The 26,125-nt window shown below is 44.4% G+C and overlaps 1 protein-coding gene and 1 long non-coding RNA gene across 14 annotated transcripts in view; one reads left to right on the top strand and one right to left on the bottom strand.

Moving 5' to 3' along the window:
• The window catches only part of LOC104002401 (uncharacterized), an 84,074-nt gene that overhangs the window by 6,006 nt on the left and 51,943 nt on the right, over positions 1–26,125 (top strand). For 9 of the 13 annotated variants that reach the window (XR_010151462.1, XR_010151458.1, XR_010151456.1 and 6 more), the window contains exon 2: positions 2,035–11,415. This is a non-coding gene — a long non-coding RNA (uncharacterized LOC104002401). The remainder of the gene's footprint in view (positions 1–2,034; positions 11,416–26,125) is intronic. The other 4 variants (XR_010151455.1, XR_010151464.1, XR_010151460.1 and 1 more) reach the window with 2 other exon arrangements.
• The window catches only part of TMC3 (transmembrane channel like 3), a 41,727-nt gene continuing 16,380 nt past the window's right edge, over positions 779–26,125 (bottom strand). Inside the window, exons 9-22 of the mRNA XM_510545.7 lie at positions 25,412–25,455; positions 21,409–21,556; positions 19,172–19,281; positions 16,075–16,153; positions 14,478–14,723; positions 13,629–13,757; positions 12,987–13,054; positions 11,097–11,225; positions 9,109–9,219; positions 8,371–8,496; positions 7,562–7,640; positions 6,325–6,367; positions 4,421–4,676; positions 779–2,952 (exon numbers count right to left, since the gene is read on the bottom strand). Of these exons, the coding sequence (XP_510545.5) occupies positions 2,109–2,952; positions 4,421–4,676; positions 6,325–6,367; positions 7,562–7,640; positions 8,371–8,496; positions 9,109–9,219; positions 11,097–11,225; positions 12,987–13,054; positions 13,629–13,757; positions 14,478–14,723; positions 16,075–16,153; positions 19,172–19,281; positions 21,409–21,556; positions 25,412–25,455 (2,412 nt within the window). The 3' untranslated portion in view covers positions 779–2,108. The remainder of the gene's footprint in view (positions 2,953–4,420; positions 4,677–6,324; positions 6,368–7,561; positions 7,641–8,370; positions 8,497–9,108; positions 9,220–11,096; positions 11,226–12,986; positions 13,055–13,628; positions 13,758–14,477; positions 14,724–16,074; positions 16,154–19,171; positions 19,282–21,408; positions 21,557–25,411; positions 25,456–26,125) is intronic.

Here is a 26,125-nt window from a genome sequence, read left to right on the forward strand (position 1 = left end):
GGGGGAACAGTGCTGTTCTTCTCTCTGGGCTCATTGGCTGGATGGTGTAAACCTGGCATTTTCTGTGGCTGTGATTTCCTTCTCCATTGACTACATGGAGGAAGCCTGTTGCCAGTAGGAGAAAATGAGGTCAACAAACATAGAAATAGAGCAGAGAGGTGAAAAGAGATTCCTGAGGGTGCTTTAATGCCCTGGCTCCAGTTGGGCCTGAGGCTAGCTTGATTCCCATCCTTCCCAGTTAAGCAAACCAGCAAACCTTAGGGATAAATCATGGATTACTTCCAATCTAAGTGTCCTGACTCATTAATACAGATATACTTCCCAGTTAGCAGAGTAAAATAAGTTCTCAATAAATGTTAGTTCCTCTTGTCATTACTAAACTGATTATTCATACAAACTAAGCATTGTGATATCTTTAAGGGTGGCCATCTGATCTGTGGTGCTTATTAGAGAAGATGAGTTTTGTCTGTTGAAAGACAGCATTGCAATACAAACAGTTCACTCGTATCATTCCGATATCTCAGGTGAGGCTTCAGCAGGCAGGATGAGATATCTCTGGCTTGCTTATGATTTGTGGTCAACCCAAAAGGAGGCAAAGCACTGAGTTCCATTGAAATGATGGCCTGATGTGCTTCTGGATGCAAAGAGCCCCACGGAAACAATCTGCTCATGTGTGGTAGTGTTACAGTAGGTAGCCAGTTAGACATGAGCAGACAGTGGGGGCTCCTGCCAACAAAATGTTGTGGGGCAATCAAAGATGGGAGACACTGAACAGAGTGAGTTCAGGAAAGGTCTTTATTAAAAGGTGATCACCTGGCTCAGTAGGACTAGCGTCCAGGAAAGTCTGAGCCCTGGACAAAGAAAGCAGCCACCTTTTAAGCAGTCGGTGGCCGGGAGTACGTGAGGCAGGAAGCGTACTTACAGAAGCGAGAGCAAAGGCAGTTGTTCAGTCTTTTACATTTATCTGTACTACATGTTCCACATCCCTGGGAAACCATGTTTCTGCATCAACCTTGTAACTTTGCAGCTGCGCTAGGGTGGTGAAGCAGGAACTCGCTGAGCCTCAAGGAATGTGAAACTAGCAAGTACAGATAAGGCTCGCCGAGCACAGAAGGAAAAACAGGCAGTTAGTGTTCTTCTTTAACTTAGACTATGGGGGAGCTACACTACACTTAGCTTTTGAAGGAAAAAGTAAAAATTTTTGGTTGTCTTTGATTATACTTGTAAAATTCATGAATTCCTTCTTCAACACAACCCCCAGGAATGTCAGGCGACCATCAGGTGATGGTCAGGTGGCTGTTAATTGTCTCTCTCAAATAATAATTGGTCACAGCTGGCACCAGGGAACGACAGTCTCCCAATAGATAGAAAAAACCTGAAACTGGTGATGGGCAGCTTCCCCATAAAATGTCAGGAGTTGGGCGAGTGGGCTCAAACATGCGCACTAAGAGACAAAATGGAGCATTCCGCTGGTAAGGGAAGAACCTCGAGTGAGCGCGTGCACAACTCCAGTAAACACACTGCGCATCCTCCCCTCCCCAGCGCAAGCAGGCCACTACTGCGCATGCGGACAGCCCACCCCAAGGGAAGAAAGGGAAGGATCGTGGGGAGAAGCAACGCAAGACCCCGGAAGCATGCCAACGTGTAAAACCCCAAGTCAAAGGTCAAACAGTGCACTCGATCTCTCAAGTCGCCTGCTTGGCCCTCTACTAAGTATGTTTTACGTTCTTTCATTCCTGCTCTAAAGCTTTTCAGTAAACTTTCATGCCTGCTCTAAAACTTGCCTCAGTCTCTCCTTCTGTCTTGAGCCCCTCTGCCAAATTCTTTCTTCCGAGGAGGCAGGTATTGAGATTGCTGCAGACCCGTGATGATTCACTGCTGGTGACATACTTTGGTGCCACCTAACTCGGATAAATTTGGCTAACAGTAGCTGTAGAATAGGTATCTGTAGCCCTGTCAGCCTCAGGGCCTCAGCTAGCAGCCGCTGACCATGCCCCTCAGGTCTCTAACACACGTGTTCACCTCTTTTTCCAGAAAGGGAGATGCCATGTGCTGGCCCAGCACTCCAACAGGGGCCTGACCTCTAGGAACGGGACACTGGAGGAAGCCTAGACATTTGAACAAATCAAGTCATCCAGATCCACGGTCAGCTCCTGCCCCGACTTGGCCTTCCTCCTGCTTTGCTGGCCCACGGACCTCGGGAACCTGCCCTGGCTGTGGGTGACCTGCAGGTACTGGTCAGCGTTGCTGTTCTGCTGGTCACTGCTGGATGCTGCCGACACGGAGTCAGATTCCGTGAGGGATGGCTCGAACCTGGGCTTCTCTCTGGGCTTCATAGGGGGCTGTGGGTATTGGAAATTCCGGGATCGTGGCTTTTTGGGCACATAGGCTGGCCTCTCAAGGTGACCCTCAAAATCTTCATTCCACGACTTGTAGTGCACCCTCCCCTGGTGCTCGGGATCCAGGGTCTGACTTTCGGACCTCTCCCCAATATAAAAATGAGGAGCCCGACGGAGGTCTATCAGGGAGCGTGGGGGAAGAGACCGTTTGATCCAATCTCTCCTTGGCGTCTCCTCCTCTTCTTCACTCAGCTGTGGGGAGGGAGGCTGGCGGGGGACCCGGGATGCATATTGTCGCACGTTCCTGGGGTACAGCTCCACAATGTCACCTGAAGCATCTATCTTGAAATGTCTTTCTGGCCAGACATTTAGATGTTTTTTCTTGTAAGAGTCACGTTCATTAATGACATAGTATCTGGGGGCGTGGGGCCTGGGACCCTGTGCCAGCAAAGTCGAGGCCTGTGGTCCACGGTGAGGAGGGTTGATTTGCTGAAAGTCTTTTCGGAAAAGAGGTTCTGAGTGTACATCTTCGATGTGTGTTGTAAATGTCATAGGTGTGCGCGATCTGTTCCTGTGAAGGTCACTGGTGCTTGCACACAGACCATGCAGATACCTGTAAGACAGGGGCGGTTAAGTAGCTGTGGCCTTGGTGGTCTCAGAGCCCCACACCTGAGGACTGTGAGCTGTGAGCAGTTCTCTGAGCATTTTCACTGAGGCTGGTTCCAACTGGTTAATGGGTGCGGATTGTGTGCACAGAGACATTTGGGGGACAGGGCTAAACAGTTTTCTTTACTGCTGGAATTTTCAGAACCTAAATCAGTGATGTACACGTGAGTCTCCATGAAGACTGCAGAGCGAGGGGTGTTGTGCTAGTGTATTTCATCACAGAGCCCTCTTTGTGTCAAGAGGCACATAGTGGGACTAGTATCTGTGAAGCACTTGTTAGGAACACAGTTTCTCATCCTTTCTGCTAAGCAGCTGTCTGATTCTCAAGCACTTCTCTGAGTTTCCACTGGTGGGTGGAGGGGAGTTGTACATATTAAACAGTTCTTCCCTGGCCAGGTACGGTGGTTCACATTTGTAATCCCAGCACTTTGGGAGGCCAAGGCAGGTGGATCACTTAAGGTCAGGAGTTTGAGACCAGCCTGGCCAACATGGTGAAACCCGGTCTCTATTGAAAATACAAAAAAATAGCCGGGTGTGGTGGCAGGTGCCTGTAATCCCAGCTACTCGGGAGGCTGAGGCAGGAGAATTGCTTGAACCTGGGAGGTGGAGGTTGCAGTGGGCCGAGATTGCACCACTGCACTCCAGCCTGGGTGACAAGAGCAAAACTGTAGTCTCAAAAAAAAAACAAAAAAAAACAAAAAGTTCTTCCTGATAAAGACTTGAATCTGTATGGTGGCTGTAGTTTGACCCCTAGTGGCCTCTCAAGGAGTGTTTGAACCCTTTCTCCTTGTCAAGACCCCACAGAGACAGGCAGACAACTCCTTATATAACAAGACTTCAAGTTCTTTGCTAACTTAGTCATTATCTTTAAAAAAGAGAGCCCCTGTATTTTATCTATATTGCTTTCGCTGTGCTACATTCAGATCAAATATAATTCTCCATATGAGTTTGGGCCACCGCAGGTCTGTCCCCTTCATCTTTCCAGGGGTCCTACCTCCATTAAAGTAGGAAGGGATCTACTGCTTTCTTTGATCCCATGTAATGCATAAATGGTCTTGCCAATAACTTGACCAGACTAGAGCTAAAATATGGAAGATCTTGCCAATGATATGGCCACTGTGGAACTAAAAAATAAGCAGTTATTTTCTTAGCCTAGACAAATGTTTATCCTAGGTTGGCTGGAAGGTTTGCTTACAAGTTAAATGGCAGATAACCTAGGAGGAAGAATTTGTCCTGTTTGATAAACTTTGACACCCCCACCCCACCTCCATTTCTTTTTAGTACCAGCTGTCATAGTCTCCTGACCCATGCCTTCTGGGAGAATTAGAATTTAATGGCCTTGGCCTCCTGAAGCTGCTGAGGCCTTCAAATCTCTCACATTCCAGGTTTTAATCTGTGCTGCAATGGAGCCTCACCTGTTAGTTTCATGCTCTAGCCTGGATTTGGAGACCCCAGGGAGAAGTGAGCTAGGAGCCCTGTCCCCTGGCCTGGGGCTCTGGGGCATGGACTGTGCGACTGTCTCTATTCTGCCACTCTTGCTGCTCCCTGAGTCAAAATGGGCCACGTTGCCGTTGTTTTGGGGTGTGCCCGAGTACGCTGAGGACAGCTGGCTGGTAAGATCACTGTCGTTGGGAAGCTTCTTGGTGCTTTCTTCCTGGGTCTGGATTCGGGCTGCAGGGAGAGGGAGGTGTTGTGAGAAGACAAGTGTCACTGAGCAGGTAACAACTTCAGATGAGTTGAGTTGCAAGAGTTTTATGACATCCAAGAGTTGGTCTGCAAACAATTGAGTGCACTTACAAATACACCTAACCAGTGGGCAACAAACATTCTGTAATTCAAATGATCTCATCCCTGCAAGTTGGAGCTGGGAGTGTAGGAGGAATCAAGTGAACACAAGGCTTTACAGTGCTCCACCTGATGCTCCCATGAGGCAAAGCAAGTACTTAACAGCTTTGGGCCTCCAGTTCCTTATCTCTTCAATGGAGATAATAAAGCTTACACAACAATTATGATTCTTTGGAAACAGTTCACATGCATTCTGAAAAAAGATGTGGTCTCGAGCTGGAAAATGAACACTGGACAATGCTATTGTTATCCTGAAACAGTCTATGTGGATTCTGGCTTTTGAAGGTGACCTGAACTAAATTTAATTATGCTTAATTGGCAAATAAGCGATGACAATTACAGAGGCATTTTATGGCGTGAGCCACAGTCACTTTCAGTAATCATTATCAATTGTAGGCTTCTCTCTGAAAAGCTGATGGAGCAAGCAAGCATAATCCTTAGGCCTTAGAGCTCTTGCTCAGGCATTTTTCTGGAGAGGAATATTTCCCTTCCAATTAGTGAAGTATTGCAACAGCTGTGAGAGCTAGCCCCTAAAGCCCTTCTGGGTCCCATTCTCATTCATGTAGGCTGTGCCATGTTAATGGTGCCCAGTGAGCCTTCTAGCTCACAGCACTCTGTTAGTGGTCCTGAGAAACAGATCCATCTCCTTCGAGCTGCCGTTGCCCACTTTCTTCCCTTCAGGCCCCAGCAGACTTCTACGCCACATGCTTCCATTCTCCCTGCTCTGCAGGGACAGGGCAGAACCTAAGGAGGCTCAGGGAAGGGACCTGGGAGGGAACATTGCAAGGAAGAGATGGGCCATGGAGAGGAAGTATACAAAAGTGACCCAGACAAAGAGATTCTTTGGGCTTTCATCCATGTGAATGTGCTGCTTTTCCTCTCCTACTTCGATACTTCCTTCTGATTTTACACATGTTTTGGGATTATTCATGGGCCTGGATATGATATAAAAATTAAAGATTTAAAACAACATTTATATCCCTAGATTTTATTTTATTGTGCATAGTTACTGATGAAAAACCACAGGTTATCAGGAATTTGTATTGGTAGTATACTGCAAACTACTTTAAATGGCTGTATTTTTAAATGCCCACTAACTGAGACAGCAGATCTCTGCATTTAAAAAAAATATTAGGACAGGTGCAGTGGCTCACACCTAGAGCTAGCTCTAGGGGCTAGCTCTCCCCAGCACTTTGGGAGGCCAAGGTTGGTGGATCATGAGGTCAGGAGTTTGAGACCAGCCGGACCAACATGGTGAAAATGTAAAAATTAGCCAGGTGTGATGGCACGCACCTGTAATCCCAGCTACTCAGGAGGCTGAGGCAGGAGAATCACTTGAACCCGGAAGGTGGAGGTTGCAGTGAGCCAAGATCACACCACTGCACTCCAGCCTGGGCGACAGAGCAAGACTCTGCCTCAAAACAAAACAAAACAAAACAAAAAAACAACAACAAAAAGAAACGGAAATACTTACCTTCTACCATCTGGGCAACCTTTTTCTTATCCTCTGATCTTGCCTAAAATGCAAATGATATGCATGTTTGTTTTGGCTTTAGCAGGAAGCAGTAACAAATATTATTCCTGGGGGAAGAGAAAAAGATTTACATGCCATAGTTCTTACCTTGGACCATAACTGTACTACTATTGCCCCCTATGGACGGTATGCTCTGGGCTCGGGCCTGTTATTTGAGTGAATAAATGCAGATACCTGACAGCTGAAGTTTTATGCCTAGCCAGTTTTATTTAGGGACAGCTAATTAACAGACCATGTTTAGATTATGTCCATAATAGTTTGCCTGAATCACAAAGAAAAAAATACAGATCGACAACACTGGAGATGCATGTTTCCACCAAAATGGCCTTTGTAACTCCAAATGGATTTCCAATTAGAAGCTAATTTGTGTTTCTTGGTATGAATTGATGTTCATGGGAAGTTTTTTTTTTTCTGATAGAAGTGGTAGGAGTTTTTTTGCATGGGTGAGGTCAGTGAGGCATCTGGGGTGCCAAATTTAAGGAGGCACTTATTTTCAGGGCTGTGAAAGGACAGAATCAGCATTACGCTTACAGAGCCTCCTTAAATGTGGTGCTTTGGGAGCCTCACTGGCCTCATCCCAGTCCTGGGATCCTTCCTTGGGGTCTGGAGGACCCAGGGCACTAAGGGAACACCTGGGGTATGTGGAGGAGGAGAAATTGTGGGAGTTTTGGAAGCATGTGTCTCCCTGGGACTGCTCTGAGAGATAGGGTTTGAGCCCCATGGAGAGAAGGTAATGACAGCCACATCTAAAGGATATGAAAGAGGTGAGGCTTTAGGGACAAACAGTGCTGCTGGGCTCAGATGCCCAAGTCGACAAGGATTGGGAAGGGGCCCTTTGTCTCCCCTGCCAATCTACCAGAGCTCACAAAAGTACCTGGCACACTGAGGGCTTGGTGTGGTCACAGGGTGGGCACTGAAAGGCTCGAGGCAGCAGCAAGGCCTCTTGAGGAGGAAGAAAAACAGGAGAGCAGCCTTCCTCCTAGCAAAGGGGAGCCATCCCTGGGTATTCTTAGAAATAACTCTTGGACATCTGGGGATTGGTGGCCTTGCACCATAGTGGGTGGCCAAGAGTCACAGAAACCTTGAAGATGTGACCTCACTTGTATTCCCACGCTGGCGGGATCTCAGTCATGTGGTTGACACATATTCATAATAGCAAAGTTCATGAAATACTTGCGTTTTGGATCTGCATTTTGAGCTGGTGGTTGCTGAGCTTTAGAGACCGTGCGATGCTCTGGAGATAATAGATGAGCATGCTAGGACAGAACAACACAGGACAATGAGTGGACTGCAACTTGCTTTTCTGCTTTTCAGACCACATTCCCTGCAGAGAGTTGGCAGGAATGAGAGGCTCCCAGGCCAGATGCGGGCTATCCACTGACCCTCCACTAAGGACAAAATGTATCAGCAAATTCTCAAGCCAGTGAGCACTGGGAAGGGGCTGCTTTTGTTTTCTCTTCCTGGCTTTCCACAGCACCCTCGTTGACCTGGAATTCTGCACTGGTGATAGCAATAAGGAAGAACTGAAAATGGGGGAGAAATTTTGCAGTCTATCAAGCTATGAGTACAGGATCCACTCACTTTTATTTTTTTTTCCTTTAAACCAAAATAAGCCAAAGCTACTCAGCTGAGTTGTGAAATTCCTTTTCAGGACTATTTAAGTTTCTAGAAAATGACAATGGCATTCAGCCCCATTCCAGTGATCACAGTAATTGACCAAATGGTGTTGATGGATCAGTAACCACCTCAATGGCAATGGAGTGCTCCCTCACCGCCCCTCACTGAGACCCAGTGGCTGTGTCTCCATGGCACAGTGCCTCATGTGACTCTGGTGTGTGACTCAGAGTCCCTGTTGAGATCATCAGGCTCTAAGCCTAAGTGATTTTTGAATGAACTAATAAATTTTATGTAATTATTGGAAAGCAGCGTTTTCTTGTTGGCCAAACACACGGAAGTCCCTCCAAAGCTGGCAGGTGTGGTACTCACAAAAGCAGGAGTACCGCGGGCAGGATGACCACGGGGCTACTGATGTGTCCAACCACGGAGCCAAACCACACGGGAAAGTCTTTCTCAATCGTTTCTGACACAATGTCATAAATTTTCTCTTGTCCACTGTGAGAAAGAAAAACATAACTCCAGATTTTATTGCTCTTGGCAGAAAGATGCTGCAAGACATCAGAAAATGGCTGGATGCCTGGAGGCCAATTCATAACATTCCTCAAATGATTTCATATCTAATTAATATGGAGGATGGAAGATGGGGTCATTAATCACATTGCATGTATGTGTGTGTTCTAATCGTGTACACTAAGGTAGACTAAATATTCCATGTTGTATCAAAGCTGACTTGAATGCTGGATGAAGATACTAGAGGGTTTTGCTTGAATACAGCTGGATAATATAGGAAAAAAAGTGCTGTGCACTGTGGTTTAATAAAAGCTTTCTGTGTTTTGACCAGGTAGAATGTCCTCTAGCACAGAACAATGCTGTTTCTCTTTTTCACTTTAAAAGGATTATGTTTTTTAACATGAGCACAGAGATGATTATACTAAGGGCAGCCTTCTATTAAGGAAAGAGCACTGGTCTTGGATTTAAAACATGCGGGTTTGCAATCTTTCTATCCTGTTTACCTGCTCTGTGAGCTTGGAGGAGAATTCAGTTCAATATGATTTAATTCCCTTACAGCTGTCAGTCGCTCCGGGCAGAGCTGGGAACGAAACTTACCTGAATGGCCCACAGTTTAGAGATGGCTTGTATCGGACAATAGCAAAAATGGTTGGCAGCATGCACAGAAACAGCATAAACAGGAGCATTGCCAAGTAGAAGTTGTTGGATCTGCAGATAAATCAGATGTCATGTGTTAAGTTCACTCCATAGCCAGTTGCCAGGGTTGCATATGCCCAAAGAGCTGCCACAGAAACGGTTGCCCTGACTCTTTGCAAACTAAAAATCGTCCTCTCAGGGTTACCTACAAATGATTCTGTCATAGGGTCACATGCAGCTTAGAAACCTAGAAATCAGCGTTCAAAGGAACTTCAGAGATCTCCCACCCAACCTGTTCATCTAATAAACATTTGCTGAGCACCTGTTCACCTCAAACCATGCGAGTGGTGAACTCACCCTGGCACCCAGGAGTTCCACACAGTAAACTCGATTTATGGAAAAATCTTAGAAGCATTGCCCATCCATCTGGGTCCTTACCTAATGGTTCCCTCTCCTATTCCCAGGCTTGAACTTGTCTCTTACGTCTCGGGATGGTTTGGCTCTTTTGTTTATGATTCCTGACTCTCTCACTTGGGTGTGATTTGCACTCCCTCTTATCCACTCCACATGTGGCTGCCCAGGGTATGTGTTCTACCTGATTAAGCCCTGGTCCCTGAGCCCTAAGCTAGTGTCAGGGAGTTTGGATGCCCAGAGCTCCCCTGAGGGCAACTTAGACCTGTTTGGTGTGCAAGGCCCTGTACACAGTTCAGAAAAGAGAATGAGGGGTCAATCTAGTTACTTTCAACTAGTACTCTCTGTTGGTCTGTTTCTCTGTCTCTCTCTCTCTCTCTCTCTCTGTCTCTCATGAAAAAGACTTGACTAAAAGAGAACAGAAGATTTCAGAGAGCACAGAATGTAGTAGGAGAGTGATAAGTTGTGAAACTTCTTTCTCTTTCTCTATCCACAGACACACATACATACATATAATAAATATACATACACATATATACAACATATATAAATATATCAAAACATATCTCTGAATGTATTAATATATGTGTACTGTCATGAGATAAAATGCATTGTCAAGTAGGTCATGAGCAAAAGTTTGAAAGCCACTGATATAGACACACATAACCATATGTCAAAGTAAAATAACTGAATCAAAGTATTTAGAATGTGTTATGAATTCACCAAAATTGCTAAAATTAAAACAGATAAAAGAATAAGTGTTGGCGAGGTTATAAAACACTTGGAACTCTCATATAATGCTGCCAGACATGTAAAATGGGGTGTTCATTTTAGAAAACTTTTTGGTGCTATTTGCTAACGGTGAACATATGCATGCCCTGTGTCCCAGCAATTGCATTCCTAGGTATATATGCAACAAAGATACTTAGGATGTTCAAGGCAGCATTACTCATTATGGCTAACAGCTGGAAGCAACCTACATGCCCGTCAACAGGAGCCAGGATAAAGAAATTGGGGTATATTTTCTCCATGAGTTGAATCTCACAAACACAATGTTGAGTGTAAGCAGTTGGGCACAAAGGAGCACATACTGTGTGTGTGTGTGATTACGTTTACATCAAGTAAAACCCAGGCAAGCCTAATTATGCCATTAGAAGTTGGCAGTGATTGGAATGACATACAAGTGGGCATGCTCTGGGTGCCATTTGTGTTTTGTTTTTTGATCTGAGTGCCTTGTGTTCAGTTTTTGAAAACTCATCAAGCTAAACATTTATGATTTGTGTACTTTTTTTCTAAAGGAATATTAAACTTCAGCAAAACGTTTTAAAAGTGTCATGAGTTCAAGAGGAGTAATGATTCATTGAAAGAGTAAGACATTGGAAATGGCTCTTGGAGGAGACAAAATTGGAGGACAGGCAAGATTCTGACAGGAAGAGAGTTGGGGGGACCCTTTGCTAGAGGACCCCTGGGTAAGGCAAGCATGGATTATATATATGTATATATAGTTATCTGCATGATCAGATCTTATTCTTACTCACCTTGAGGCTCGAAATACTTGCTGGTGGGGCACATTGCAGGTCAGCACAGCCCAGCTCCTCAGGTACATGAGCCCAATGAGTTTGAGAACGTTGAACGCTGGGAGACATGGGGAGAAGAAGGCCCCCATCCTGGAACCATGAGGAAGGTCGGTTTGCATCTGTTCTTTTCCAGCCTATCTCCCAGGACTATGGAAGCCCCATGCAGGAACATGGTTCTGAGACTTTGGGGGTTATACCCTAAGCTTAGAGAACTGGAAAAGCCCCTGAAGTCCCGAGACCACAACCCTCCACCTTCTAAAGATAAGACAAGTCACTGAAGGTGGGTATTGATCCTATTTTAAAATATTATATTTGCAAAGGACAACTGTTTGTCTCTCTTTTCACAGCTGAGCAAAGGAAAATCCTCTGGGAAGGAGGCAAATAATGGATAACTACTATTTGGGGCCAGCTCCTGGTTTTGCTTGTCTATGATGAGGACTGTGCTAATAAATTACTGCCTTTCAGGTTTAATCAACATATTTTGGGCACCTAGTTTTGCTGGATATGGCATTAAGCATCCTCACACATTTCAGTTTGTTTACTCTTCTGCAATAGTGAAAGGAGAGGTAAATATCCAGTTGATAGACAACAAGGGCAGATATGGGGAAACCAAAGACATGTTGCTAAGGCTGACTCTATATCATCCAAACCTGGGAGATTTGGGGAATGAAAGAACTGAGCCCACAGACAAGAACCAGGTCATCCCAGGGAAGCTGGGACTTATGGTCACCCTGAAAAGAAATGTCAGCTAGGCGACAAAACCCATGTCTTCAGACTTAAGTCTAAATCAGTTTATATTTGATACGTATTCAATCTAATACTTGTGGAATTTGGATTTAGTGGTATGAAAATAAACATAGGCATAAGAATATGTTTATAAGTAAAATGTTTCTAACAAGAAATGTTCAGTTATCATTGTCTGTTGGATGTTAGGCAAGACACTAAGCTTCTCTGCACTTCAGTTTTCTCATCTTTAAAAAGGGGAAAATAATAGCAGTTACTTCATGGGTTTACTATAAGGATTAAATCAGTTACTACAGGTAGAAAAGTACTTGATATCTAGCACTATTAAATAAATGTCACCTATTATTTTTAATACTGTATTTGTAAAGATATTTTGCAAAATACAGTGGCTCTAAGAATTTGACAGGAGGCATATTACTTTGTACCTCTCAATTGCCATGTATTTTACTGAATGATTATGAAGAGAGTGTTTTCTGGAGATGTATGGAATGTCCCAAGTTCTTGTTTTTTGTTCGTTTGTTTGCTTGTGTTTTAACAAATAGCACTATTCTGGTCCAACAGGTAAAATCAGCTCGTCAGTGTCTCCAAGGACAGGATTGCCATGGGCTGGGAGGTGCCATGGGTGAACAGACTTCCCTACTTCCTGCCTCCCCAAGGGTGGGTCTGCAGTCTAGGGGATGGCTGTGCTCCTGGGCCCAGTGTCTAAGTGAAAATTAGGAGGAAATGGAGGGAGGGTGGCGAGCGAGGACAGACTGGCCAAGGTCCCCTGCAGCCACTCCTGAAGTCCTCACGAAGGAGAAGCAGCCTCTCCTCCCAGCCTTCCCCAAGTCCTCCCTAAGAGTGTATTCTGCTGGTTTCTGTGCAGATTTTTTTCGGCTGCGACCAATAGTAGCTTAAACATGGATTATTTTCTTTTTAATTTCTTCCTGCAAAATTCTTAGGAAACCGTTAATAAAAGTAATATACATGTGAAATAATAATCTTGGAAACATCCCTTCTTAATGCTTATGTAACTGTGTTATGGTCGTGTCCCATCTAGACTAAGTAAATTAAAATCTTAGCCCAGATGAGATGTAAGCAAAGGCAAGAAGAAACTTTGATACCTACCAAATCATTCCTTGGTTGTAGACTAAATGTAGCACATTCTCAGCTATTTTGAATTCTCCATATTCAGGCTACAAGAGAAAATAAACTTGTGCATTAAACAAGTTCCAAAGTTCTTTGCATGAACCAATTAATTACAGACACCTATATAGACTTCTTTGCTCTTATGAACACTTAGAGATCAGTGCTTGTGGGGCCATCCCAGCAAATGGTAAATATTAAGAAAGGGGTGGGGCTGGGCATTGCAGCTTATGCCTGTAATCCCAGCACTTCGGGAGGCTGAGCAGGAGGATCACTTGAAGTCAGGAGTTCGAGGTCAGCCTGGGCAACATAGTGAGACCTCATCTCTACAAGAAATTTTTAAAACTAGCTGGGCATGGTGGCATGTGCCTATAGTCCCAGCTACTCGGGAGGCTGAGGCAGGAGGATCGCTTGAGCAAGACCCTGTTCTCAAAAAACACAAAAAAGACAAAAAAAAAAAAAAAAAAGGAAGTAGAAGCTCAGCTTTCTGCACCCATCTCTTCCCACTTGTATTGTCTTTCTGTGTGTCCCCCTCAACTATGCTGGACTGTTTCCCAGCCACAACATGAGAAAGGATGGATTTGGCCATATAAACTTTCCCAACAGACACAGCATTTTACTTACAAACTTGCTTTCCAGATCCCAACACCAGTAGTCACTTAAGTACCGCACGAAAAGTCCTCGGAAGAAGTCTATGAGCAGAATGCTCGCCACAGTGAACAGCATGTCAATGATGGAGAGCTTCAGCATCTCCTGAAACACAGGGCGTCCCTGGATGCCACCATGCCCCACCCTTCCCATGGTCACTTTTCCTTCAGGGTGCTCCTAATCTCTGTTCATTCCTGTGGGCCCCAGCCAGTGGGCCCCTCCAATGGCATCTTCATTTCTCATCTTTGTAAGTTGCAGTGGGCAGAGGACTGGGCTTCTGGTACATAATGGGTGTTCAATAAATATTAGGTAATTTGAATTCGAATTTTGATATCTGAGGCCAGCATCACATGAAACTAGGAAAGAATCTAAGGTCTGTGGTTCTGAGCTGCAGGAGACTCGAGGCCAGTGACTCATTTCCATGGGATAATACCTTGGGGTTGAGGATCTCTGTACAACATGGTTAAGGGTACAGATTTTGGAGCAGATTCCTGGGTTCAGGACTTCATTCTGCTCTTTACTATCTGTCCTTGGGCAAGTACTTGACCACTGTGCCTCAGTTTCCTCATCTGTGCCTATAAGGGTGACAATAATAGGACTTATGAGGACCAAGCATTTAGGACAGGACCCGGCATGTGGTCAATATTGGCTGAATCTTTGCACTGATTACTTTTCTTTTTTAATTTTGAGGCTTGGAAAATCATAAACCTCACTGAACTTTTCTTTCTTTTTTCTATAACATAGGGGCAGTGACAGCTCAGAGAGTTGCTGGGGTTAAGTGATGAGATGGATATGACAGAGCTTTGTAAGGGTAAAGAGAACCACCTGACCAACGTATGTCTCCCAGCACTGGTCTTGTGGACTCTGAGTGTGGAGGCTAGTCTTGTTGGCCTTTATAAGAGGCATGGTGTAAGCTGAAATGCTGGTCTCTTCCAAGGCCCATGTGTTGTTTCTCCTGAGCCCCATTCCAGGCTGAGATGTGGACCATTTCTCTTCTTCAGGGGCTGTCCTGGTTGCAAAGAAGGTGGTGGAATCTATCCAATGACTTGTGTTATTTTTGGTAGCCATTTCCTGGGGGGAGAGAGAGAGAGAGAGGGAAGGAGGGGAGAAAGGAAAATGGCGGTCCACATATTTGTAAATGAGAATCCATCATGGACCCCAAGGGTGTCATTGCATTGCTTGGGAGGAATCATTCATCCTCTTTCTCTTTCTAGACCACCACTTGACTAGAGTTGGCCCCAATAAGGGAACACAGAGGTGCAATGGATAATATTTATTCGTCCCTAGTAAGGGTCAGAAACTGTTTTAGGTAACACATGTTAACTCTACTTATCCTCACAAGAGCTTTAGATAACGATTATTACCTCATGTTCAGATGAGGAGATTGAAACTCAGTGAGTTGAAACCTAATGCTTAAGGTCACGCTGCTAGTAAGTGTCAGGTAAAGACCCAGGTCTATGTAACCTCAAAGCCCCAGTGCAGAAAAATGACTCTCTGTGGCCTCGTCTACCTATAGGCCTTGAAATTTGATGTTAGTGCGATATGCCTTGGGCAAACAACCCTAAAAGAGCACCCCCTGTCTTCCTCCCTTTCCTCCCCCATTCAGGATATCCTTATAGGTGGGGCAGGTTGAAAGTGGACATCAGGCTGGGCGTGATGCCTCACACCTGTAATCCCAGCACTTTGGGAGGTCGAGGCAGGGGAATCGCTTGAGCCCAAGAGTTTGAGACCAGCCTGAGCAACATGGTGAAACCCCATCTCTATAAAAAAATACAAAAAAATATAGCCAGATGCAGCGGTGGCACGCAGCTCTAGTCCCAGCTACTCTGGAGGCTGAGATGGGAGTATCACTTGAGCCTAGGGAGGTTGAGGCTGCAGTGAGCAGTGATTGTGCCACTGCACTCCAGCCTGGGCAACAAAGCGAGACCCTGTCTCAAAAAAGAAAAAAAAAAGGTGGACACCAAAGCTACTCTAGGTTGGGAGCAAATACTCCTGCTAGGCTGGGATAGTAAGTCCACTCTGAACTGTTCCCCATGAAATGATTATTCTGTCCTGACTTTCTGAGTGAGTCCCATGGCCTGCTGCTCTTCCTGTGATCGTTTGCAATAGCTGTTGATAGCCTTTTCCTGATGGGATTCAAAGAAATGGGGTAGTATGATACAAAGAGTCAAAAATTCTGGAGTTCTTATCCCAGCACCATCACTTACTAGTCATGCACTGTGGCCTGAGTTTCTTTATCTGGGAAACGGGGATAATTTTTCTCTCCTTACCTTGAGAAGACTCCAGCAAAGTCAAGTTTTGCACATGATTATGGAGTACAAGTATAAGCAGTGATTCTGTCCACGATGATGACCCTGGTGTTGGGAGGAGGTAGCAGGGAGGGCAGAGGTAGGGCAGGCAACTATCTGGGATGGGCACTCACCTCAATGCTCATGCTGTTAACTTTGTCCAGGAGAGCAATGATCAGGCTGTAGAGATTTCCCAGATACAGCACAAGGACCCTGAAAGCCACAAGCCCACCTTGAGAAACAAGACCATGGCACAGAAGTCCGTGGTTCTAGAGCCCCCACATGGTTCTAAAGACTGTCATGGATATATTAAGGCAGTGGCTGCCACACTTGGTTTCCTCTAGAATCACCTTGAGGGCATTTTTAAAAAGACAGAATTCCAGAATCCACCCTTAGTAGGTCTGGAAGGGGTCTGGAAATTGTTTTACAGCCTTTCCAGGTGATTCTGCTATAGCCCATCCTTGGATCTGTACTTTACAAACACTAGTGTAGCCGAAAATGTGAGTTTAGGAAGTAGGGCCCTAACGTGTAGTTTATGAGTCATGCTTTCTGGTTTATGAATTGATTCCCCATGCATTATCTCATTTGATCCTCATAACAGCTCTGTAATAATCTCCACTTAAGGGACAAGTGTATTGAAGCGCAGAGGGAGCTAAGTCACCAGCTCAAGTTCACACAATTAAAAAGCAGCAGAATGCAATTTCAGGACCTCAATGCTCTGCTTCTGAAATACAGGCTGGACCCCTCAGAAGCACTGAAAAGCTGTGGGTACAGCTACACCCTGTCAGCTACTGGGAGTGAATAGAACCTGCCAGCAACAGTCTGGATCAGCCAATGATCAAAGACTTGATGTCAGCTTCCCCAGTGCTGGAAGGTTTTGGAAACACATCATGGAATTTCCCAGGATGCAGCTTTGGGTCTTACTGGAAACCTGTCTGGGAAAATGAAGTGAGAAAGGAAACAACAGGTTTGTACACACTTCAGTGAGACAACACTTAGCCCTTGGAGAAAAATGAAGCCAATTGATGGGAGAATCGTGAAACCAATTGAGAAAGTTGATGGGAAAGCATCTTTATCTTGAGGAAAAGACTCCAAGTTGAAACCATCCCCCCAGGCCTTCCGCATCTCCTCAAGTATAAAGTTGACCACCCGTGTGCAGGCAGTGGGCAGAGAAACAGGAAAGTGGCATCTCCAGGGGACAGCATTATAACTCACATGGGCTCTCCCTCTGAATTGAGATGGGATTCCTGTGGGCACAGTGCATTTACAGTACTGAGTACAAGGCAAGCCCCTCAGTGTGTATTCAGTAAGTGTTGGCCAAAGGAAGGATTGAATGCATTTCCTCTCCTGCTGTCTTGGCATCACCATCACTCTGTGCCTTGGATAGAAGGTAACACAGTCTGCTGGTGAGTTAATGGAACTGAAATAATATGTCTTATGCTTATTACCAGAATTAGCCCTAATTTGTCTGGGGGAAGTCTCTGATGCCTCTGTTTCTCTAGTTTTCAACATGAATAACGAGGCCAATTTATATAATAGCATTGCCTTTAGACCAAATGCAATAATGAAATTGATTCCACCCAATACTTGCTAGTGAGGAAGGAGCTTCTCTGTTGCAGGTCAAAAGATGTGTTGGGTGGAGCAGAAAGTACCAGGAATAGCCAGTGGGCTGAGAGGCTCATCCCAGATCTACCCTGGGCCATGAAAGTTAGACCAACTCCATGCTCTTCCTAGTCATGTTTTCTCTCTTTGAAATGACAGTTGAATTTCAGGGGTTGGAAATTATGGCCTTCAAACCAAACCGTACCCTTGCCTATTTTTGTCAGTAAAGTTGTATTGGAACACGACCACACCTGTTCATCACCATATGGTCTGTGGCTGCTTTCATGCTAGAACCTTAGAGTTGAGTAGTGGTGATAGAGACTGTGTGACCCACAAAACCACAAGTATTTACTATCTAGTTCTTTTTGGGAGATGTTTGCCAATTCCTGAATGAGAGCAAATCTTCCCAAAGTGGTCTGTGGAAAATTAGTTCTGTAGAATGTTATTAGGTGTTACAAGAGGAAACGGGGAGAAACTAGTGTAGACCAGGTTGAAGGTGAGAGCAGGTAAGCAGGGCTCTCACTGCCTCCCTCTGCCACATTCAGTTTAACAATGCCTCACCCAGCCCTACTACAGTAGCTAAATTTGTAAATGAAGAGACCATACTCCAGGGAGGACAGGCAAATTTTTCAGGAAAATACTGATAAAACCAGTGCTCAAAATGAGTGTGGTTGTTCTGACTCCCATAGAAGGTGTCCCAGGACGTCCCCTCAGGTGCATCAGCCTACTGTTGCTCAGGTCTTCCTCAACCACCTGCTGTCACAGCCACTGACTGTCCTGGCAAAGCTTCCAGGCATATCTACAAGGAACTCTTTGAGTCTGTACTTTGGGGGAACTGTTCACAAAGCGTTGACTGTTCTTCTTGCATCTGGGAAAAAAACATGGGTCCCTCTCACCACTCAGAGTTAAACCACGGAGAAAACAGAACAGTGGGGAAAACCAGACACACTGCCAGACCTCTTCTTGGTTCCCTTTTGTTCATTTGTTTGTTTGTTTATTTGAGATGGAGTTTCGCTTTTGTTGCCCAGGCTGGAGTGCAGTGGCGTGATCTTGGCTCACCGCAACCTTGACTCAACCTCTGCCAAGCGATTCTCCTGCCTCAGCCTCCCGAGTAGCTGGGATTATAGGCATGCGCCACCACGCCCAGCTATTTTTTAATTTTTTTAATTTTTTTTTATTTTTAGTAGACACAGGGTTTCTCCATGTTGGTCAGGCTGGTCTTGAACTCCCGACCTCAGGTGATCCACCCGCCTCGGCCTCCCAAAGTACTGGGATTACAGGCGTGAGCCACCACGCCCGACCCTTGGTTCCCTTTTGTGTCCTCTTTTTCTGCCTGTTCTTCCTTTATTCCTTTCCCTTCTCCTCCTCCTCTTCCTCCTCTTCTTCATTTCTTTTCTTCTACCCTTGTCATCCTGGTCCTCCTCCTCCCTTCCTCCTCCTCTTCCCCTGCCTCCTCCCCTATCCCTCCTCTTGGGTTATGCTTTTCTTGAGTTGCATCCATAGGTAAAGTTCTGTGCTGATTGTCTGAGAGAAAAGAAGCAAGCCCTGGCTCTTGAGGCACTTACATTCCCACTGTGGGTGGGCACATGGGTGAGCCACAGGTGGCATTTCTGGGCAGGACTGTTGTACCTTGCAAGCTGGAAGCGCAGCGTGGTCCTGGGGTGGTACATCTCTAAGGCAGCAATGAGATCAAAGGCTGATGGTGCTATCATGGTGACGAGGGAGACCACCACACTGACCTGCTGAGAGAGCACATGCCAGAGCCAGACATTCCCAGGACCCCCCACCAGCCCTCACCATGTGCATTTGATTTCTTTCCCTAATATTGGATCAGTGGCTTTCCACAGGGTCCTTGGATCCTCCATGGAAAATCCCCCCAAATCTCTGCTAATTAGCTTTTTTCAAAAGGTGGCCACCACTTTATCATGGTTTTTTTTTTTTTTTTTGAACTCTCCTTAAATGTTCTGAGGACACTCATACCTCCCATTTGGGATTCACTAGGCCAGGTGCTGTGGCTCACACCTGTAATCCCAACACTTTGGGAAGCTTGTAAGGCCCAGGCAGGAGAATTGTTTGAGGCCAGGCATTGAAGACCAGCCTGGGGAACACAGCAGGACCCCATCTCTACAAAAAAAATAAAAAAAAAGCTGGCATATGCCTATGGTCCCAACTCGTTGGGAGGCTGAGGCAAGAGAATTGCTTGAGGCCAGGTGTTTAAGACCAGCCATGGCAACACAGCAAGACCCCATCTCTACCAAAAAAAAAAAAAAGTGGCACATGCCTATGGTCCCAGCTTGTTGGGAAACTGTGGCAGAAGAATTTCTTGAACCCAGAAGTTCGAGGCTGCTGTGACCTGTGATTGGATCACTGCACTCCAGCCTGGGCAACAGAGTGAAACCTTGACTCAAAAAACAAAAAGGATTCACTAGCATTTCTGCCACATTTTCCCCAATTACCATCTCACAGTATTTATACTTCCCTGACCTTGGATGGAAGACGGAAATAACTGCAACTATTACCAATAGAAAAGGAAAGCCTGAGAGGTAATGTAATATTCTTTCTGTACATGGAAGATTAATTATCTAGAGAATTAGGCCTGGCTTTTGTTTCTCTGTACTTAGAGCAGAAGAAAGAGGAGTTTTAGCTGGTACAGAAGATGTTTGAGATAAAATAAGAAATAATTTCTGAATATTTCTTTAAAAAACTATTCATATTTCTATCTGTAAACATACAAGCACACAGTAAGTCAATTGGCATAAAATAGAGGCATGGGAAAAGATTATCTAGGGTGGGCTCAGATTTTGATAAATTACTGTACATTGATAAATATGCACACGGTAAATTGATGGCCATCTTACACACCTTTCTTTTTAAATCCCAACAGAGGGAAATAATTTTCATAGAAATGGTCAGAGAGGTGGTTTTTGTGCTATTTCTGCCTTTCAAATCTGTATAGATAAATTGGGCCAACCTTTCAGGACAGTGGTCTTAAAATGAATATTTAGAATTCCAAAATTGTTCATATCCGTTCACTTGGTGATTTTCTATTTATGGGAATATTCACACAACGGGGGTTGGGGGGGAGATGATTGTTTAAAAAACAAACCATTTGTGTAGAGCTGGTTCTGGAAGCATTATTTGTCATTTAGATATTCAGAAACTACCTAAATATTCACGAATGACACCTGGTTAACTTTAATCCGTACTATGGAATAAGTGCAGTTGTTAATTCCAGTCTGCAGGAATGTGGAACATGGATGTGAAGAAACAGATGTGCAAAAGGCAAAACACAGTCGGTGAGGCTCAAAGGTAGAGAACGGTGTAAATGCTTTAAGGTGTTTTTGAATCAAACTCTTTCCCAAAGGAGATGAATAAAATTGCCAAGCCTTAGTGCTGCCCCTCTGGCTTAAAGTCCTTATAGTCAGTGCTCTAGGACAAGAGGACTAAACTTTTTCCCTAGAGATATTCCCACCTAACTTACATAAGGAACAGAGAGGCAGGCTACTTTTCTGTGTCTCTCTCTCTTTTTTTTTTTTTTTTTTGAGACAGAGTCTTGCTCTGTTGCCCACACTGGAGTGCAGTGGCGTGATCTTGGCTCACTCTAGCCTCCGTCGCCTGGGTTCAAGTGATTCTCCTGCCTCAGCCTCCTGAGTAGCTGGAACTACAGGTGTGCACCACGACGCCCAGCTAATTTTTGTGATTTTGGTAGAGATAGGGTTTCATCATGTTGGCCAGGCTGGGCTGGAACTCCTGACCTCAAGTGATCCACCTGCCCCAGCCTCCCAAAGTGCTGGGATTACAGGCATCAGCCACTGTGCCCAGCTATGTCTCTTTTCTAGGGTGCTGCAGGTAATGGCAGTGGGTACCTCATTCTTTTCCCAAAGTGTCAGCTCCTTCTTCGACTGCTCCAGCTTCTGGGACCGGTCCACCACAAAGTAGATGAGATAAATGCTCCCAGCCAGTGAGAGAAGCACCAGGATGTTGGCAATAATCCTCAGGCAGATGGTCACTGCCCTGGGGAGAGAAACAGGCATGAGAACGGTACACAGGGTCCTGCTCACAGCAGCACGATGCAAAGACAACACTGCTTGGGGACTGGAACACATCCATTGCCAAGAGGATTCTCTGCCCTGAAGCATCAGTGCTCTTCCAGCCCACCCCACCCAGCACCCTAGAATTCCTCATTTTCTAAGAGATCAACGACCAGTCATAAATTCAACCAGCCTGCATCAGTGGGGTTTGAAACAAACAGACGAACAAATAAACGCCTCTTGTTTTAGAGTCAGAGTATTTGGGGTTCAGTTCTAGCTTCACTACTTGAAATTGGAGTCTTGTGGTATGCACATTAAAGATATAGGAATTCAAGTAAATGTGTTCAGCAGAGGGAGGGAGGGAGGAAGGCAGGGAGGAAGAGAGGAAGGGAGGACACGATTCTGCCTGTCATCCCATATAATGAATCTGACATTGTACAGTCATGTGACGCATAATGGCATTTTGGTCAATGACGGACTGCATATATGACAGTGGTTCCATAAGATTATATTGGAGCTGAAAAATTCCTATGGCCTAGGACATTGTAGCATGATGCATTGCACTCACGTTTGTGGTGATGCTGGTGTAAACAAGCCTACTGCACTGCCAGTTGTATAAAAGTATAGTACATACAATTATGTACAGTACATATTTGATAATGAATTAAATGACTGTTACTGGCTTATGTATTTACTATATTTTTAAAATCATTATTTTAGGGTATACTTCTACTTATTTAAAACAAAATGTTAACTGTAAAACAGCCTCAGGCAGGTCATTCAGGAGGCATCCAGGGTAAGGCACTGTTACCATAAGAGATGACACCTCCGTGCGTGTTATGGCCCCGAAGACCTTCCAGTGGGAAAAGATGTGGAGGTGGAAGGCAGTGATATTGATTATCCTGACTCCGTGCAGGCCTAGGCTAATGTGTGTGTTAGTCTTTTGTTTGTTTGTTTTTTGTTTGTTTGTTTGTTTGAGACAGCATTTTGCTCTTGTTGCCCAGGCTGGAGTGCAATAGCACAATCTCGGCTCACTGCGACCTCTGCCTCCTGGGTTCAAGCGATTCTCCTGCCTCAGCCTCCTGAGTAGCTGGGATTACAGGCATTTGCCACCACACCTGGCTAATTTTTGTATTTTTAGTAGAGACGGGGTTTTCCCATGTTGATCAGGCTTGTCTCAAAACGCCTGACCTCAGGTGATCTGCCCGCCTCGGCCTCCCAAAGTGCTGGGATTACAGGTGTGCGCCACCACGTCTGGCCTGGTCTTAGTTTTTAACAAAAAAAGTGTAAAAAGTTAAAAAAATTAAAAATAAAGCTTATAGAATAAGGATATAAAGAAAAACTGTTTTTGTACAGCTGTACAATGTGATTGTGTTTTAAGTATTACAAAACAGTCAGTTTTTTAAAATTTAAAAGTTCATAAACAAGTGACAGTAAACTAAGATTAATTTATTATTAAAGAAAGAAACTTTAAGAAATAAATATAGTGAGGCCTAAATGTACAGTGTTTATAAAGTCTACGCTAGTACGCAGTTGTGTCCTGGGCCTTCACATTCACTAATCACTCATTCACTGACTCACTCAGAGCAACTTCCAGTCCTGTAAGCTAATTCATGGTAAGTTCCCTATACAGGTGTACCATTTTTTAATCTTTTATACCACATTTTTATTGTACCTTTCTATGTCTAGATATGTTTAGATACACAAATACCATTGTGTTACAATTGCCTACAGTATTTAGTACAAGTAGCATGCTGTTCAGGTTTGTAGCCTAGGAGCAATTGGCTATACTATATAGCCTAGGTGTGTAGTAGGCTATACCATCTAGCTCTGTGTAAGTACATGCTATGATGTTCACACAAGGACAACAATGTGATCCTGTCACTATGCAACATCTGACTATTCCTTTGGTGGTTTCTTAATTGTCTTTTCTCTTTAGAAGTAAGCTCTAAGCTTTTTAGCCTTTTTCAATGCTGTTATCTTCAGCTCTTAAAACAGGCTTAGCATATATGGATGCTTCATAAATATTTGCTAGATGAATAAGTAAATAAAGGAGCAACTAATTGCCCATGAGATGGGAGACACGGGGCTCATCTCTTTCCTAATTTGGTCTCACTTCTCATATGCCTCTGATAGTGAGGGCAGGTGTGTGAATCAGTAATGATTCTAGTACTTACATACATGTTTCTGGTTTTAACTGAAACACATCCATTTTTTTCTAACACTGGAGGACAACTCCCTGTCTGACTTCAATTGGCCTATTTTGAAGGCACCTTCTTCTGCCAACTGTGGAGCTTGTCTTAGCCTGGCTAAGGCCTGGAATCCCAGTCCTTTTTGCAGGCACTTTATTTGGGAAGTGATCTCAGAAAGCAGGAGTGGAGGTTGATCCCAGAAAGCAGGAGTGGAGGTCCTGGAGTGGAGCAGGAGAGAGGGGCCATCAGTACAAGGATATGCAATGGGGTTGGCAGCAGCTAGAGGCAAATGCAGGGCCTTCTGAGGGGCTTATGAAATGCCTGACAGAACTGTTTGCCCAGTGTGAAATAGGAAAGCATTTATTCTATTCCCAGCGGTTCAGGGTAGCTCCATGAGCATTCACTCCCAGCATTGCACCCAGCCTCTTGGTTGCACGTGCATATGTGTTGACTGGGATCTTGTGGGTTCCCTATGCAGCAGCCTCAGAAGATCCCTGGGGCACCAAACAGCGGGTACGAGCAAGGGGTACATGTGTGCAGCTGGTGGTGACCTGCACAGTCCTGCCCAGTAGCAAGGGCTGGAGAAAAGTATGGCCAAGAGGATTTGAAGGGGCACCCAAGGTATACTATCTTCTCCATGAAATTTCTACCCACTGGGGACCTTGGGCAGATCACAACTCTTCCCTCTACACATGTTTTGGCCCTTGATTTGCACAATGAGGAAACATTCCCAAATGAGATGATAAATGTCACTTTGCTTGGTAAAAATAACAACATGGCACAGTACGTTATTATTATTATCAACTCTGGTGGAGGAGAGCTACAGAGAAAGAATCAGATGGCAGAATCCCATACTTTTATAGGTGAGGAACTTCAGGTTCATGAAGTTCAGGAGCATTTCCCAGGTTATCGACATTAATGACAGAGAGGACTAGAATCCATGTCTTCTGACTCCCTATGGACAGCCCTTTCCAACTCCTCCCCCACTCCCTAAGCTCCCTCATTATTCCAGAGGCTGGGTGTGTTTCCTTAATTCCCCATGTCCTTTTGTACAAGTCCTCCGAATGGGCTTTCTGCACTGTGGAAACTAATCATGAGGGCTAAATAACCAGTAAGGATGTGGGATGAACAGACCTACCTGTCTTCATGAGGTCAGGGCCATTGCCCTTCCCTGGGAATGGCTTTCCCTTTCATTAGTTCTCTGTTTGAAGGGCTTCACCCTCACCAGCATAGCTCTCAAGATCTTGAGAAGAATCTTGAACCTAGGAAATCATCTTGAAAGGCTTGTGAACACCAACTGGATAATATTTGTGTCTTATGACTTGTTTCTAAATAAAACTAGTCTTAACAGCATAAGTTGGTGCTCAAAATACCTCTTTTATTATCTAAGTAAAAGAGTAAGAAATAAGAAACTGGTCAATTTCAGACCCTGTGACCCTTGTTACAGGATCTATGGAAGGAGGAAGTGGTCCTAAATATTGCTAAGAAAAAAATCATTCAGTTCCCTCAGGTCACATTATGAGAAAGGAAGAAAGAAGAGCTGCCTGACAATTATGAAAATAAGATATAGATGATCTGGTAGTTTTTGTACCAAACTAAAAATAAAACTTATCAATGAATTCAACATGGGGAGTAATAATACCTACAGGTTTTTGCTTTTCTTTTTCTCCTGTTCTTCCAATATAGCTTCCTTTAAGAAAAATACATACAGCAATAAAAGCTTAGCATCATCATTAATTATAAATCATTAGAAATAATTTACCCAGTAATTTAGCTCATACCTTCATTGTCTAAGACTTTATTCTGTAGGATTCAATTGATATAAATGAGTTAGATATCAATAATCTAATAATTGAAAAAATATTGGCGGTTGGGAAGAGGGATTGGGAGATAGTATGGCTGTAATTTAAATTATCTAAGTAGATTTTTTTTCTCAAAATAGTGCACCATTTAGCTGTCTGTATAGTTCAATAGAGCTAAGTCTCTGAATATTTTTGATTGCATTATTTTCTAAGTTAAAAGTAAAAGCCTATATCCCTCACATATATGTATTCGCTCATTTTCAGGTTATATACATGCAACATGGTAATAATCCATTATGTAAATTATCTAAAATATACAAACTGAAATTTTAAAAGGATAAAATGGAAAAGTTTAAAAAGAAAGGAGTTTCAAAATGTTTCTCCCTCCCTTCATTGAGTCATTTGGTACATTTCCTGGAGCATGTTCACCTCACTTTGGAAACAACTGCCCTGGACAATGAACATCAATGGGAAGAGGATGGTTCTGGCTTCCAGCTGAGGGCCAGCGGCTGGCTCTGACCCTGAGCTGCCCACCCCCGCAGGCTGCACAGGCTCACT

The sequence above is a fragment of the Pan troglodytes genome, chromosome 16, assembly GCF_028858775.2.
Source record: "Pan troglodytes isolate AG18354 chromosome 16, NHGRI_mPanTro3-v2.0_pri, whole genome shotgun sequence".
NCBI lineage: Eukaryota > Metazoa > Chordata > Mammalia > Primates > Hominidae > Pan > Pan troglodytes.